This window comes from Trachypithecus francoisi, unplaced genomic scaffold, assembly GCF_009764315.1.
Source record: "Trachypithecus francoisi isolate TF-2019V2 unplaced genomic scaffold, Tfra_2.0 Lachesis_group12, whole genome shotgun sequence".
Taxonomy (NCBI): domain Eukaryota; kingdom Metazoa; phylum Chordata; class Mammalia; order Primates; family Cercopithecidae; genus Trachypithecus; species Trachypithecus francoisi.
This window is the reverse complement of record NW_022681457.1, coordinates 116,154,923-116,172,235: the sequence shown is the minus strand read 5'-3', so window position 1 is coordinate 116,172,235 and position 17,313 is coordinate 116,154,923. Positions and strand designations below refer to the sequence as shown.

General features: G+C 45.4%; 1 protein-coding gene and 1 long non-coding RNA gene across 12 annotated transcripts in view; one reads left to right on the top strand and one right to left on the bottom strand.

Moving 5' to 3' along the window:
* RERE (arginine-glutamic acid dipeptide repeats) overlaps window positions 1–17,313 on the bottom strand; it is a 476,263-nt gene that overhangs the window by 66,729 nt on the left and 392,221 nt on the right. For 6 of the 11 annotated variants that reach the window (XM_033228494.1, XM_033228492.1, XM_033228495.1 and 3 more), the window contains one exon: window positions 5,209–5,289. In XM_033228494.1, the coding sequence (XP_033084385.1) occupies window positions 5,209–5,289 (81 nt within the window). Of the gene's footprint in view, window positions 1–5,208; window positions 5,290–5,699; window positions 5,749–5,810; window positions 6,748–7,278; window positions 7,775–17,313 lie in introns of those variants that run through there. The other 5 variants (XM_033228501.1, XM_033228498.1, XM_033228500.1 and 2 more) reach the window with 5 other exon arrangements.
* LOC117093371 lies at window positions 10,525–17,026 on the top strand. Its single transcript, XR_004441115.1, has 3 exons — window positions 10,525–10,539; window positions 11,954–12,098; window positions 16,618–17,026. It is a non-coding gene; the product is annotated as an uncharacterized LOC117093371 (long non-coding RNA).

The window sequence follows — 17,313 nt, the reverse complement described above, 5'->3', positions numbered from 1 at the left end:
AGACAGCCAAAGCATGTCCCCTTCCACCTTCCATCTCCCTCCAGAGGCTAACACTTTGGGAGCACCTCTTTACTACCAAGCTGGGGCAGATCAAATGGTCTTCTCACCAATCTCAGTCGCGTCGGAGACAAGCACTGGTAGGTCACTGAGGAAGCGCTCCTGGACTCCGATCCAGTGCCAGCTGAATTTGTCTAAGTAATAGGAGACACAGCTATAAACAAAGGCCAGGATTCAAGGGACAATCATCCAGGTGCCAGACACAAAAAGTCTTTGGTTCAAATAACAGACATGTCCTCAGAGATGAGATACGTCACCATCGCTTGAATAATTCTCTCACGATTTTGAAGAAAACTGCAATGTATAGACAAATCAAACAAAAAATTATTTTTGGATCATCCATGATTTTGTGCTATTCATAACATGGATTCACCTTTAGGTAATTAAGATTCTCTATCAGGCCTCCTATTTTTTCAGGCATTACCTTAACATCAAAGGTCACGTACCATTCATCTACCCAACAATAAGTGACTTACACAAATATACTAACACCTAAGACTCTGATGTGGTTTATGACACACAGTGGCTTGAGAGAGAAGAGGTATACAGTCAAGGTGAATCTAAAATGCTCCACCCATATTCCTGACTACATTTCACCTACTAATTACATACTTTATAGGCATATTGAGGGGAGGGGAGGAAAATGATTACAGAGAAAGACAGAATGGGGAAAAGTACAATAAACTACAGGATATTTGCACAACTGTGATACTAAAAGACTTGGCTTGTAGTTATTCTCTTGGGTACCCTGAGTTTAACACGTAATACCCTCTATTACGTGTTACCCACTAAGCCTCTATAAACAGTTGGGTTTTCCGCAATCACAGCCACTATTCCCACTTCAGTGGGCAGCAGTGTTCAGAGAAAAGCCAGATTTAGCTCCTGTGTAATAAACACCAGAAACCAAAAGAGCTAGGGAAGCTGTTTACGTCTATGCCCACCAGGAACCCTTCTCTGCTATAACCGCATGAATGAACTGGTACGAATGAGAGTCTCAACAAAGCTTCAAGACGGAGGTTGTTAACTAGGCGCTGCCCTCCCAAGTTTTTGGCAAGACGGATTAATGAAAAACAGGTAACTTCTTTTTATATAGGCTCAGTATATTTACAAGCAGAAAGTAATTCTGTACTCTTCAAAGCATTTAGCTACCACCTCATGTAGTATTTAAGGAAGATAGGAAGAATAATCATTTCCAAGTATTTTTATGCACTCTTTACAAACATCTCATTTAAATTCTCAAAATAATCAAAAGGATAGGAATTATGACCCCATTTTACAAACACAGAAATTAAAGGACAGAGGGGATAAAAAACTGCCTAAGGTCCCAGAGCAAGTACGTAGCAGAGGAGGCAAGAATCATCATTTCGCTCTCAGGCACTGCAACAAGTAATGATGTACAGGCATTTTATAAATACCGCAGCACCTACACAACTCTCATGCAAAGAAACACCGTTTTGCCGGGCACGGTGGCTCAAGCCTGTAATCCCAGCACTTTGGGAGGCCGAGATGGGCGGATCACGAGGTCAGGAGATCGAGACCATCCTGGCTAACACGGTGAAACCCCGTCTCTACTAAAAAATACAAAAAACTAGCCGGGCGACGAGGCGGGCACCTGTAGTCCCAGCTACTCGGGAGGCTGAGGCAGGAAAATGGCGTAAACCTGGGAGGTGGAGCTTGCAGTGAGCTGAGATCCGGCCACTGCACTCCAGCCCGGGCGACAGAGCAAGACTCCGTCTCAAAAAAAAAAAAAAGAAACACCGTTTTACAGAAAATAACTCCCCAGGGCCGGGCGTGGTGGCTCAAGCCTGTAATCCCAGCACTTTGGGAGGCCGAGATGGGTGGATCACGAGGTCAGGAGATCGAGACCATCCTGGTCTACACGGTGAAACCCCGTCTCTACTAAAAAATACAAAAACTAGCCGGGCGAGATGGCGGCGCCTGTAGTCCCAGCTACTCGGGAGGCTGAGGCAGGAGAATGGCGTGAACCCGGGAGGCGGAGCTTGCAGTGAGCCGAGATTGCGCCACTGCACTCCAGCCTGGGCGACAGAGCGAGACTCCGTCTCAAAAAAAAAAAAAAGGCCGGGCACGGTGGCTCAAGCCTGTAATCCCAGCACTTTGGGAGGCCGAGGCGGGCGGATCACGAGGTCAGGAGATCGAGACCATCCTGGCTAACATGGTGAAACCCCGTCTCTACTAAAAAATACAAAAAACTAGCCGGGCGAGGTGGCGGGCGCCTGTAGTCCCAGCTACTCGGGAGGCTGAGGCAGGAGAATGGCGTGAACCCGGGAGACGGAGCTTGCAGTGAGCTGAGATCTGGCCAGTGCACTCCAGCTTGGGTGACAGAGCGAGACTCCGTCTCAAAAAAAAAAAAGAAAATAACTCCCCAGTGTTGTCAAGATTTGACCTGAGCTTTCCAATGAACAGCTCAAGGGAGACTGCACAGTTAAAAAGAGATCATCAAGTACTATAGTTACCAGTAAGGCCAAGAATAGAACACAGGTCTGCTGATCTTTGCACCAATGCCCAATCGGGCATGTTCTTTTGGATGCTGACACCCTTCTGAAGTTTCAAGTCACTTGAGAATAGCAAAGAAATGAGTTAATAATTCTGGTAGACAGAAGAAAATGTAAGTCAGGCATGGTAGCGCGTACCTGTAATCCCAGCTATTCAGGGGAGGATCACTTGAGCCCAGGAGTTTGAGACCAGCCAGGGCAACAGAGCTAGATCTTGTCTCATTTGAAAAAAAAAAAGAATGTGAAAAGTACCTAGATTAGAGGAATTTGCTATAAAAAGGAGCATGACCATAACAATTCTACCCAGCAAGTTTTGAATCAACAACACTGGTGGTACATGCAAATCTCATCTTCTGCAGCAAAAAGTAAAAAATGACCTCTGCCCTCCCCTCCCTGTGGGCTGTGAATGATTAGCTTGGCTATGTTGATAACTAGAGAAAATAAGAAAATACAAGATGAGTGCCTCTCCCAGCTCATCATAGTACTTACAGATTTACCCTACTACCAAACTCCTCCAGTGCAATGCAAAAGACAGCAAGGACACTATGAATATTTAGCAAATGTCAGGCAAAATAAATCCTCCATTGCTAAAAACAACTGTCTCATTAGTTCCAATGATGGTGACAGATGAAGACTTTGGAAATAGGAAGACTGCTGGGTGCCACAGAAGGGAGAAGAGCTACAGGGTGTGAAACTGTGAAGGCCGAAGAGTGATGGGGAAACGTCTCAGGAAAGAGGCTAGTGGAAAAGACAATCAGAGAACTAGCTCAAAAGGTTGGTGTACTAAGAACGTCTCTGAAGGAGAATAAAGGCTATTTATTTACTGAGTCACACATCATCAATAAGAAGGGACAATCAAGAGCAAAAAGAAAAACAGAGTAGAAGAGCTTACCTAGGTTAAAGGTTACTCACATCTGCTTCCACTACGGAGATAAAACACTATATAAAATTATCCAGCATTTCCAAATGCCAAATGGCAGATTTTAGATTTAATGCTTAATCCTGCAATTATAAGTTTATTTTTTGAAACAGAAAGATGAAATAATTGTCAAGAGATTTCTGTATCAAATTCTTTATGGTTTGCAACTTTTAGTGGAGCACAGACAGAACTTGAGAGGCTACAATCGGTGATCGAGAGAAATCTACTCACTGATCTCTTTTTCACTCAGCCAAACCAAACTTCCTACACTCGGGCAAAGGCATTTTAATTTTTAATCATATCAAACTTCAAGTCATTGAAATCCCCAGAAAACTTAAAATATGTATCTCAATATTCCATATTAAATAACTCTAACCTGTTCTGGGAAGGGTAAGAAATAAGTTGACTATACAGATTGGCTTCATAATACATCTTAGTTTAATGTTTATAAACAGGTTTCTCTCTCTGTTTTTTACCATTCTCAATATGATCCATCCTAGCATATGAGATGCATAATACTTAAATTTAACCGTCATTGACTGATGCAAATCATCCATTTATATATACAAGACTATACTTGAAATCACAAAACCCTTCTTCCCCATGAATTATCACTGTCCTTGAGGTGCTATACAGGAAAAGTGTCCAGAAAAACAGCTCATTTTTAAAAAAAGACAGAATTAAACAAGAGGAAATCAGTAAACAACACCCCATTAAAAAAACTAAGCCAAAAAACCCAAATTCCCCACACACTTTTACAGTAGATATTCTTCCACCCATTCTCCACCTAACTCCCTAAAAAAAGCAGCTCAATGTCTAGGCAGATTAAACATGGATCACTCCTCCCAAAGTCCTGAAGAATGTTTCTCATTACTGAGTCCTCCCTTCACCCTCAGACAGTGGACAGTGGCTGGTCCAACTCCATCCCATCTGCCCTATCCTGTGGCCTAGCCAGAGGGAAGGCTCTCTCTTCATCTGCCTCTACACCACCAAGGAAGGAGATGAGGAGGGAGGCAACTACAGGGAAATGAGAATGAACTTCCCAGCACTCTCTTCATGTATTTTCACTCTGCATTTTCCTCAGCAAATCCTTCTACCTCACGTTTACCGAGCATATTTGTCAGTTCTGACCCCCAGCTTTGTGAAATACAAAGTAATTTTTGGTAAAGCTCCATTTAAGCAATTTACAAGATCCCCTTGTGTATCTGTCCAGTGGAAAGTGCAAACTTTTAGGGCTAGAATATTAAAGAGTTAAAACTCCTCTTCAAAACACATTTAAAAATGGAAAAAATCTCCACAGAACTCAAAGTATAATAAGCTACAAACCTCTGGTGTGGTTGATGACTTCTGCCAATTACCAAATTCAAACTAGTGATAAATGCTATTTCCTATTTCAGCCACTGTGTTTAAAATTAGATGTTAACTCTCCAACAATCCTTCCCCCACAACTAACCCTCTGTTCCCAAAGACCTTTCTGTTCTTAGAGTTACAACAGAAGTCTATGTTCTTCAGGCAGATAAGCATAATCTGTCACTTTACTATCTAAAATCATGAACTCAAATGAAAAATCAAGAGAGTAAAACGGAGAGAATTCTGGAGGCCAGCCCGAGTCTGAGCACAGGGCAGGGTTAAAGGAAACCATTTCATAAGATCAAATGTGGAGAGGCAGCAGGAGCAAAGAGGAAAAAATCAAGTTACATAAAGTCCAATTGTACTCACTGTTTCCTTATTGGGAAGCAGCTCCTTTCTAATTCTGAAGAAGTTCTTCCCGTACTGCCTGAGTCCCTTAACGAAGCGTTTCTGTGATAAAAAGAAACAAATGGGATGTAAAAACCAAAAACAAAACAGGATGTCAGCAAAGCAAAGATATCTACAATCAGCAGAATAACAACCAGAAAAAAAGTCTCGGCTAGGGAATACTGACGAGGTTGGGAGAGCATGTCAGCAGCTCAGCTGGGACCCACTGGCCAGGGCAGGCCCCAACTATCTTCATTAGAACCCCAATCCCACCCACCAGGCAGGCCAGCACGTTTAAGAGAAGGACGTCCTGCATCTAAGGCTAAGAAGCCATCTGTCCCCTCTGCCACCAGGCACATTCTGGTGCACGAAGGTATACATATGCTCTATGTTTTAATAAAACACAACTGCTTTCCCACCGGAGAACCAAGCTTCCCAGAAGTGTCGAGCAGAAAGGGGGAGCAGAACCAAACCTGGTGACTCTTCTCCAGAAGGAGACCCTAGGGGGTTAAAAGACCGCTTTCCCCTTAATCCAAAGAATTTGCCAGGAGGCACCGGAAGGCACCAGTATCGCGGAAGCCTACCGGGAACCCGCAACCCAGCCGGCCGGCCCCGCCGTCCGTCATTAAAAGCCACTCCGAGCCACCAGAGAATAACCAGCACCCCTTCCGCCCTCCTGACGCCACTCGCCGCCCCCATCCATTTTCGCAGCAGTCTCAGACTCGTCCCCAACCCCAGCCCGGAGACTTTCACTTTGTCCCATGCCTCCCGAGCACTCCTCCCCGCCCCGGTGGGGGCAGCTCCTGGCTCTGAGCCCCCACCTCGGGGCTCCCAGCCTGGTCTCTCACCGCCGACCCCAGCAGCCACAGGTAAGCGCCCGGGGTCCGGGGTAGCAAGAGGCCGCCGCCTGTCACTGGGCTCCGGCTCCACAAAGCGCAGGGCGGAGGCGGCCGCGGGTGGCTCGGCGTGTGACCGCGGCGGGGCCGCGCGGCGCGGGGCCCGGGGGGCGCGGGGCTGGGGCCGCCGCCGACGGGGGAGGAGGCAAGAGAGCGGCACGCAGAGCCCGGCGCGGCCGCGGGCGGCTGCAAAAGGCGGCCTGGATCGCCGCCGCCCTCCTGCCCGCCCGCCGGGGCCCCGCGCTCCGGCCCCGGCCCCGCCCCCGGCCCGACCCCCACTCCACGGCCGGAGCCTCCAGGGCACCCAGTGCTGGAATCTGTGTCCTCCTTCCGGACAGGAGAACATCAAGGCGGCAAAGCACAGAAACTTCCTCCCTACCGCAGCAAGCTTGGGGATAGGGCGCCCACGGGGCCGCAGCCCTTCCCAGGCTGCTGGGTCTCCAGCCCACGTTCCAGATGGACGAGGTCTGCAGCACCGCGGCCGCACGCCCTCCGCCCCCGCCCCACCTCAGCTGCGAAATGGGGGAGCTGGCCCCAACGCCCCCCGCGGTCCCTTCCGGCCCGCGATTGTGGGCAGCCGCTCCCTCCCGGCCCAGGCATTAGCCTGCACTTCCCCGGGCGCCGCTCTACAACTATATCACCGCAGAAGCTTCCCAGCCAATAAATCACCTGCCCACCGGGCAGAGGGTCCCTCCCACTCCCTGTGTTTGAGACCCGCCAGGAGGATTCAGTGAAGGGCCAGACTTAGCCTTTAAGACCAGTCTGCAACCTCCTACTCCAATAGTGAAGGCTTTTCGTTTTTTATTTTCACCCTTGCTGAGATATGACTCATCATTGTCAATTTTCAATATAATTCATACAGTTCGAAAGGAAAATCTGTCAAGGCACAAGAAAGCAGCAAGCTCTCCTCTAGTGAGAGTAGTAGTGACCTTTGTTACTTGACAAAAGTATCGTTTATATGATCAACAGGCATCCTACGCTGCGTGCACACAGCATATCACCGGGAGAGACGGCGCCGGAAAGATGGCCCTGCCCTCAAGGAGCTGCAGTCTGCCCAGGAAGGCAGACAGGTAAACAAACCAGTCCTAGGGCCTGCAAGAAAAGCAGCAGAGGAACAAAGAGTGGTGGGTGGAGCTAGGAAGAGGAAGCAACTTACTCTGCTTGCTGATGTCTTAGAGGAAGTGACAGGGAAGAGCGTGAGCCTGCCAGGTGGGCTCCAGCAGGGCTTCCAGCAGAAGTCAGCCAGGAAAAGGCACAGAGAACATTCTGGGAACTGCAAGGAGGACAGGGTGTGCAGAATGGGGTGCCAGCAGATAAGACGAAAGAGGCAGGCAAGGATCGAGTTGCAGAGAGCCCTTCAGGCTGCATGGAAGAGTTACTAATTGTAGGCTGGCAGAGAGGCTGAAGCTGGAGCTTTCCATGAAAAGAGTGGATGAGGACTATGCCAGTGGCAGTGTGGCCTAAGTGTAGATTAGGGACAGACCAGTTAAAGAGGCTGGTGACACAGTTCAGGTATGAGATGAGGACCTGAACTACTGGCACACTCCACCTCAGCAGTCATCAGAATTCCTGCTTCTTAATCCATTCTTTAAGTATTCAGGTATTTACTGAGCACCTAGCTGGGGTCTAGGAAGATAATAAAGGTTGCCATGGACCTTTACTGAACTGTGATTCATTTTTGCAGGTAAGATAAATATGTGTGAAGTCATTATAGAACATTGAGATATTATCTAGCCAAGCATAAAGAAGTGAGGTACAGCTCATCAGTGCAGCACGGGACCCAAGAAGGCTAGACTGCAGTGGTCTGTAGTAGTTCAGAATGCCTTCACCAAGGCAGTGACATCAGCCAGATCACGAGGGGTGGGCAGCTACTGCAGAGGTGGAAGGTGGCTTGGTGACCGGGCCCTCCGTGAAGGTCAGAGGTGGAGAATGGGAAGTGGGTTATGGGAGACAGAGTCTATACAGACTTGGAGCAGACAATCTGGAGTGAGCCAGGCTGTGGAACGCCAGGACCATGCAATCTGAACATGGGCTTGATGCCAAGTGACATCTAATAGGTCCAATAAAAGAGGCCTACACAATGAGGCAACATGTGAGAAAGGCAGACTCTGGAACATCAGGGTAATGTGGTAGAATTGGACAAATTCAGATCCTGTTTCTTCCATTTATTGTGACGTAATCCTTTGAACATCATCCATTCAACCAATAGTTACTAAGTACCTACTATATGCCAGAAGCCTCATATGTATTAATTCAATATCTTTACAGTTATTATCCCCATTTTACAGACAAGGAAGCTGAGGCACAGACAGGTAACTAGATCAACTCCTCAGAGACAAAGCCAGAATTCAAACTAAACCCCCTCAAATCCACGTACTTCACCGCCACACTCTGTAAAACGCAGGCAGGCGTCTACAGTGGTAACTATTTTCTGTTACCATTTTTATACTTTCCTCTTCTTGGGTCCAACATCAAATCATCAAGTCCTCAGTATTCTTCCTAAGAAGTGTCTTTCAACACCCTCCTTTCCTGCCCGTGCTAGTGGCAGTCCCAGGCCAGATCTTTCTCTCTCTTTCCTAATAACTAGCCTATTAACCATCTCCCCCAGCCAGCCATTTAAAAGTCTCTGCCAAGGAATTTTTCCAAACCAGATTTCATCCTGAGTCCCACCTTATCTGGCCCTTAGCCCCTACCTAAGAACAGCATGATGGTCTCTGCAGGACAGTGTTTACACTCCTTAGCCCTGAATTCAAGGCCCTCCAGGATCCTGGCCCTGCCCACCTTTCCAGCCAGACGTCCAGTAATGCCAACTGGCCCACACTGGGACCTCTGTCTCAACTCCAGAATCTGGGTAAGGCATCTCCAGGTTCACCTCAAAATCTCTCCTGCTCCCAAATGAAACCAGATGTCCCAGTTACTCTCTCATTCATTTATTTGTATAAGGCCTGCTTACCCCAAAAGTCCATAAACTCTTAAAGAATTATGTCTTACACCTAGTGCCTCCATATAGCACTAGGCAGTTGACGCTCACCGTACTTTTTGTCTCCTTTAAAAATTATTTATTTATTTATTAACGATGAGGTCTCGCTATATTGCCCAGGCTGGTCTCAAACTCCTGGCCTCAAGCAATCCTCCTGCTTTGGCCCCCCAAAGTGTTGAGATTACAGGTGTGAGTCACCGCACCTGAACAAGTGAAACCAACAATGAGATGCTGAGGGCCTGGGCTAGGGTGGTCACAGTGGAAATGGACTGTTAAAAGACAGGTCCATTTTGAACTCTCCTAATAGAGCTGACCTCTTGACTCCATGACGCCATCTCCTAGTTTTGCTCATACCACTTGGCCTAATTCTCTACTTAACCTCTAAATGCTGGAGTCTCCCCAAAGCTTTGTCCTAGGGCTTTCTGCTATATACATTGTCTCCCCATATGATCTCCACTGTTCCTTTGGTTCTAAATATCTATCGAGATTCTCACTGGTGTTTCTAAGACTAAATCTATGGTCCAAGTCCGCTAGGAACACTCAACTTGAACGTCTCACAGGTATCTCAAACTAATTACTTCCAGAAATAGGAATTTGACCTCTGGTGGTGAACACAGACCTACCATAGCTGTCAATGTATATCAATACAATGCTATCAAGAGCAAAGCACCCTTGGCCCCACTTTAAAAAAAAAAAAAAAAAAAAAGGAAGTAAAAGCTTCATGTGGCCTGTACTGTTACTTCTCTATGGAAAGCCACAAGGCCTCAAAACCAGCAAAACATCTGCTTCTCAGAGACCAGCCTTTACCTTGTGGTTTACCAGAAATGTAGAGTAGCCTTGAAAATCGAAACAAAGACGACCACTCACAGTAGTCAATGATTGGAAGGGGTCACAGGTGAAAGAGGCTTCTGTTGTGGTTATGTCCTTGCCCTCTATAAATTCACCTCCCTTCAAATGAAGACCTTGAAGTTTTTAAGACTTTAACAATTAACACTATTGACTTACAAATCAACAGGCCCTATAAGCCTCTAAATGCAAGTTCACGGACACAGTCTGTTTCTTAACAGTCTTCTAGTTGTTGACCTGAAATTGGGCATTTCCAGTGCTGAAATTGAAGGTCTCATGAATTATTTCTGTGTCCATTAGTTTTTCTATCACTCCCAGTGTATAGATATTAGAATAGCAGGATGCCAAGGGTAAAGGAGGAAGGAAATGTAGAAGGCGGGTCACTGGCTTGGCCACTGCTGCCAGAGCTGGGCAGCTCTGCTGTTTATGCTTCCTAGCTCATAGGCTGCCCACTCTCAGACGCACGAACTGAGGGTCTGGGGATGCTGGCACTTGTTTCTCCGGTGTGTTCATGCCTAACCAACCCAACTATGTGCTGCTCCTTAGGAACACAAAACAAGTCCTTTTCTGTTTCTGTATCCCCACAGCCAGGTGAGATCCAAATATAAATATATATTTATTTATGGCAAGGAGGTTGCTGCTTTGTGTTACAACGTATGTTTATGATTTTGTGCTCTAATTTTTAGATAAATTGCTATAGTTTTCCACTATTGAGCTGAAATATCATATCACCATCAAAAGTTACCTACCTACAAGTCCCTAGTAGAGAAAATTTAACTTCTGGCTTTAAAAAAGTAAGTTACCTGAACCCAGCATTACTAGCCTTGGGTTTTAATAGAACCTGGAAAGCTCTATTTTGCTACAGTGGAAAGAACACAAGGTTCAAACTTGGAAGCCATGTGATCTAGTCTGCTCCTCTGTTCCAAAAAGGAAATTCTGACATGGCTGTTTAGACATAGCCACTTTAGAAACAGCTATATTGGAATAAAAATAACAATAACATAAAAATAAAAATAACCAGGTCAAAAATGCATTAAATTAATGTGTTCAGAAGTTCCTCGTGCTATTGCTTGAGCCCACCCCCTGTCAGAATCCCCCAAGCCTTGTGCCTCTGCCTCACTGGTCTGCCTAGATACTGATCCTCACCTCTCCACCCGTGGGATGGCAGGTGGGCCTGGTGCAAGTAGCATCACCATTAACCTACTGATGAGTACAAACGGCATTTTTACATGCATCATGGTATGAAAAAGGTAGGGAAACACCACCCTAGAACAATAAAAATGGTGAACACTGAGCACTATAATGTGCCAGCCACTGTCTTAAAGGCTCTAACGCACTGGCTCATTTAATCACCGCAACAACTTAGGAGGCAGAGGCTACTACTATTCCCATCTTATAGGTGGGAAAAGGAACCATATATCACTAAGTCCTTGAACCAGGCTGGGAGCGTCAAGGGAGACCAGTGTAAAAAATCGGGAAGCCTCAGAACTGTGGTGGGCCTAGGAATGGAGGGTGCAGACCAGGGATGTGTCTGCCTGTGTTTGCATTCCAAGATATTGTTTCCCAAAAAATCTACGTGTGGATAGAGAATATTGGGCTGAGAGTAAACCCTTTAGAGGGTAAGGTGTGCAGATTCCCCTTATCTACGTGTGAAACTCCCAACACGTCTCATTCTGGCACCATCCCAGGTGCTGGACCTGACCCCTGTCTGCAGTAGCAAGAGAGCAGAAGACAGGGGCTAAGCTACAAAAATGGCTAAAAGATACCTCTGCATTAACCCCTGGCTGAGAGCTTTCAAAATTAACTCCCTCTGGTGAATTTTAACTAGCGTATCACAGTCAGAAACTCACCATGACTTCTGAAAAGCGACGTCTACTCAGTCCTCTTACATAACTGTTTGGAAAACACTGTAGGTATTAAAATGATTCCCACTGTGAAAATGGCTCCTTCTGTTTTACCCTGTTTACTGCACAAAATTTTATGTTAATAACTTACTGGTTCACAGGGGACAGAAAAGCAGGCAGATCTGCAAGTAAGCAAACTGCAGTTCCCCGCAGAAGACACAGAGGCAGTGAGTAAGAGGAACAGACCCATGGCTCCACTGAAGACACAGAGCAGCAGACGAAAAAAACACATCCTAAATGTTAAAGGTAAGGAGGGGTAGGGTTAAAAAAAAAAGGGAACACGGATGCCAGGCAGAAGAAATAAAAAAGCCTTTCCAAACATTTGTATTACATGATGCTGGCTCTCACTGATAAACCACTGGATGAGAACTGTACTTCATCCATATCATCCTGTTGGTTACAGATCCCATCACCCCGTATCTAAAACACATTTCCTTCTGGAGCTTTACTGTTGATACTGCTTTGAGATGTATCATTTGATTTTGGTTTTAAATATTTAACATTTTAATGAAAGGGTGACTTGAGTAAGGCACTACTTTTTCAATAAAGAGCAACATAACCTATTTGTCTGGGAGGAGACCTGCCAGCAAGCCATGAGGAGCATTTCCAAAATTTCCAGTATAGGCTGCTCCCAATTTCTGCCTCCACTTTAAAAACACTTTGCACTTACTAGTGTTATTCCAGGAGAGCCAGTTAATAGTTTAATGAAACTAGTTAGAGTTTAAAGGCAGCAAATGGGATAATTTAAAATAATCATCCCATTTTTATTGATGATTCTCAAATCTCTCTCCAGATCTGACATTTTACCCTAGCTCAGACTTGCACCTACACTTTCTATTCAGACTAATGTCCTCCGTAGTTTTAGGACATCACCATCCCAACTTGGGCACTGACAGCCCATAGGCCACATCTTCCTCAAAGCGGCAACTCAGGAACCCAGAGAACTGACTGAAATACTTCAGTGTTTCTTGAGTTCCCCAAGGCCTTCAGGTTTCTGTGCAGGGTGGAAGTGGTAGTGGTAGTGGCACAAGTATGCTAATTGCCACAATACACTCTCTAAGGTGTCACTGGGCCCATTCTACAGATAAAGAAACTAAAGGTTAGGTAAATGAAATAGCCTGGCCCATCCCACACCTGATCATCATCAGGGCCAGGATTCAAGTCCAGTTCTAACAATAAAAGCCATGCCAATGGTAACAGAGTGAGTGTGAGCTGCTAAGTACTTCTGTGTATTAACTCATGCCATGAAAGTCCATACATGCCACAGGGTGACCCAGTGCTACACTGGGTAGGCCCCTCCAGGCATTTCTTTGTCTTCCAAATACCCACTGAGGTGCAGGCCTGTTATCCTTACGTTACTACTGGCACAAGTAAAACTTCTTCCTGCATATACCTTAAGACAGGGGTCTTCAGTCCCCAGGGTACAAACCACTACCAGTCCATTGCCTGTTAGGAACTGGGCCACAGAGCAGGAAGTGAGCGGCAGGCAAGTGAGCAAAGCTTCATCTGTATTTACAGCTGCTCCCCATGGCTCGAATTACTGCCTGAGCTCTACCTCCTGTCAGATCAGCAGCGCCATGAGATTCTCATAGGAGCATGAATCCTGCTGTGAACTGCGCATGTGAGGGATCTGGGTTACGTGCTCTTTTTGAGAATCTAATGTCTGATGATCTGTCACTGTCTCCCATCACCCTCAGATGGGACTGTCCAGTTACAGGAAAACAAGCTCAGGGCTCCTACTGATTCTACATTATAGGGAGTTGTATAATTATTTCATTACATATTACAATGTAATAATAATAGAAATAAAGTGTACAATAAACGTAACGCGCTTGAATCATCCTGAAACCATCCTTCCCCCCAGTCCATGGAAAAACTGTCTTTCACAAAACTGGTCCCTGGTTCCAAAAAGGTTGGGGACCTCTGCTGTATACCACTGTAGTCTTATAAACACTTAGTTTAATGAACCTACACATTTAAAATGTTTCCTTTCTTCAATAATAAATTAACCTTAGTTTACTGTAACTTTTTTTACTTTATAAAGTTTAAAATGTCTCTATTAAACTCATGGGCCTAGCACCTCAAATCTCCCCAGCTTCTCTCTCACCCAGACAGCCTGCCCTCTCTTAGCTACCTGTGGCCCTGTTTCTGTCAGCTGCAGCAGAGTTCTCCAAGAAGAAATGCCTAGCTTGCTCTCTGCCCATTCCCACTCCTTCCATCAGTCACCATGCCCTCTAGAATCATTCTTCATGGAATTTCCTGTTCAGCACGCTCCTCTGTTTTTGCAGGGACTCTGCCAACTACAGGGCCACGTCGTGCCAGTGACTGCACTGGTCTCCTCCCTGGCCTCAGTGTGTCTCCACACCCCTCCCCCGCAACATTCCAATTCTGGGCATTCTGTATATTAATGTGTCCTCTTATTTGAAGACCTGTGACAATTTCCTAGCACATCCAAACTATCAGTCTGCTAGTTAACAGTCTCCACAATTGGGTTCCCAATCACCTATACCACCATGTAGTGAAGTCAGTTACTGCAGTACCCCATCCTGATTCCATTCTCTGGGTTTTTACCAATGTCTTTCTCTCTTCCCAATCTAGAATGTCCCTTCTTCACTTCTGCGTATTCAAACACATCAATTCAACTAACATTCATTGAGCACTCATTCTAGTGAACACACTGTGCAAAGAGCACAGCGCGAGGCACTGTGCGAAGCGTGTTCCCGTTTCAACTCTATCCCTACAGAGTCCGCTCTGCTCTCTCTCCCTTCTCTGAAAAACAATTTCTGTTTACAACTAGAATTAATAAGCACTTCTGTCATTAAAAGGTCTATAGATCTTCCACCAAATTGCAGATTCCTTTCCAGCAAGAGTTGAGTATTTCATGTCTTTTGTTATCTTCAGAGTGCCTAGCAAACTGTAACCAAGCAATATGATAACTGTTGGGCATGGGTATTGTTTTTGGTCCTAGAGTTTTCCCTAAAACACAATACATGTTTGGTAGATGGAAACAAAATTTCTTTTTTTTTTTTTTTTTTTTTTTTTGAGACGGAGTCCGCTCTGTTGCCCGGGCTGGAGTGCAGTGGCGGATCTCAGCTCATCGCAAGCTCCGCCTCCGGGTTTACGCCATTCTCCTGCCTCAGCCTCCGAGTAGCTGGGACTACAGGCGCCAGCCACCTCGCCCGGCTAGCTTTTTTGTATTTTTTAGTAGAGACGGGGTTTCACCGTGTTAGCCAGGATGGTCTCGAACTCCTGACCTCGTGATCCGCCCGTCTCGGCCTCCCAAAGTGCTGGGATTACAGGCTTGAGCCACCGCGCCCGGCCTGGAAACAAAATTTCTAATCAACGTTAGATTTATGTTTCTTTTTATCCAAGAAGAATGGAGACGTAAATAAAATTTCAAAATAGGATTAGTTACTTGGACTTTCAGTGCAGAAAACACTGTTTTATATCTACCAATCTTAGAGGAATAAAGGGTGTGATACTTGTTAAGGTACTTCTTAAGATACTTTAAAGGAAAGTCTACATATACATATACACAAACTTAAACTCTTGAAATAAAAGCACATGTCAGAGATTATATGCTGTATGCTGGATATCCATGAGGGAAATTTTCCCACAAACAACCTGGCATGGTTCTGCCACTAAATAACTACATCCCCTGTACTGGTAACTAGCCCTATCTCAGGACTGCTGTGTTCCTGGGTGCAAGATGGGTGTCTAGGCCTCTACCATCTTCAGAGTCTCAACTTCTGTGTCCCTGGTTCTCTTAACAATGGAATAGTAGTAAAGCAGGGTAGCCTCTTGGTCCTACATAGAGACAAGAGGAGGACTGAACTATTTCCAAGAAGACATCCTGTTTTGCATGATATGTTTTGTCAACTGTCTTAGATACCTTTAATATCTAATAACACCACTTCCACTTGGTTCTCCCTCTCTGGACAGTGTCTTTGAAATAAATCCTAGTTTCAGCACACACAAAAAGACCTGTTTCCCAGGCTAGTCCAGAAGATTCTGTGGTAATTACAACAGGATCCCAAATCCAAGACCCCTGAGTAACAGTCCATTTCTAAAAGAAGTCCTCTCTAGGGTCAAATATGGCAGCTGTTTAGCTGACACAGAGGAGTAATACCAAAGAGTTCTCTTTTCTGTTTCCTTTCTTTTCCTCTTTTTCCTAACCTTCCAAAGGCCAAAGAGAATGAGAATGAGCACTTGGGAAGGTAGATCTAATACAATCCTGCCTGGCTGTTCTGCCCTTCTCAGTCCATGAGTATCATGATAATGGGCAGCTCCTGGTTCAAATCATTGTTTTATTTCATCCCCCACCACTAGTAGCCCCCAGTTAAGATTACCTATAGAAACATAACACAAAAGGTGACTGAAGTGCCAGGTCTTTCAGTGTGTGAGGCCAGCAAGAGTCCAACAGCCCCTCAATGTCCCAGCTGACTCTTCTGATGATGTGCCCAGAAATGTCTACAAAAGCTGAGCAGCTGTCAACTCAACACTCCCTGCCACACCTGCGCTATCACTGGAATCAGAGAATGATAAAGCTAGAAGGAATCATTAGAGAACTATGCTGGTTGAAGCCCTTATATTACAGATGAGAGCCATAAATCATTTAACTGAAATTAAACCAACAAATCAAACCACACATACCCACAAAATCTTTACATTTGTGACAAACTATATTTTCTAGAGGTGGCCACTCCAATATAGATTCCATCCCATATGCTCTTGCAATGTGATGATGACACTCATTCATTTTCAGGTGGGTCCCTCTGTTCTCCTGAGCCTGGGTAGACCTTTGTAACTGTCTTGACCAACACAATGTGACAGAATGATACCAGGTGACTTCTAAGACTACGTCATACAAAGCAACGCAGCTTCTGCTGGGCTCTCCCTCTCTGGACATGTATCTTTGAAGCCCTGAGTCTGGCTTGCCTGAGACCACCAGGGATGGAGAAATGCTATAGACGCCCTAGCTATTCTAGTCCCCAGCCATCTGAGTCTTCCTAGCCCAGACTCGTAAGTGAAGAAGCCTTCAAGATGATTCAAATACCACCTGTCACTTGACTATAACCTCGGAAAGCCCAAGTCAGAGCTGCACAGTGGAGCCATTCCTAAATTCCTGTCCCACAGAAACTGTGAAAGATAATAAATGATCATCATTGTTTTAAGTTGGGCTAATTTTTATTATCGGGGTAATGTGTAACACAGTGATAGGAAACTAATACAAGATTCATCACTAAAACCACTAAAAACTTTAACCTGTTAGTCACTATTAAGTTAAGCAAACAACTAAGCAATCTTCCAATTATGCTTCCCCAATTTGCATGCCTGTCACTCTCTATAACCTTACTCTGCTTCATTTTAAGGTCTAGCTCTTACCATCACCATATGTGATATGATTAGATGACATGACATAGGCTACGTTACTGAGTATATGAGGAAAGGGCCTTTGTTT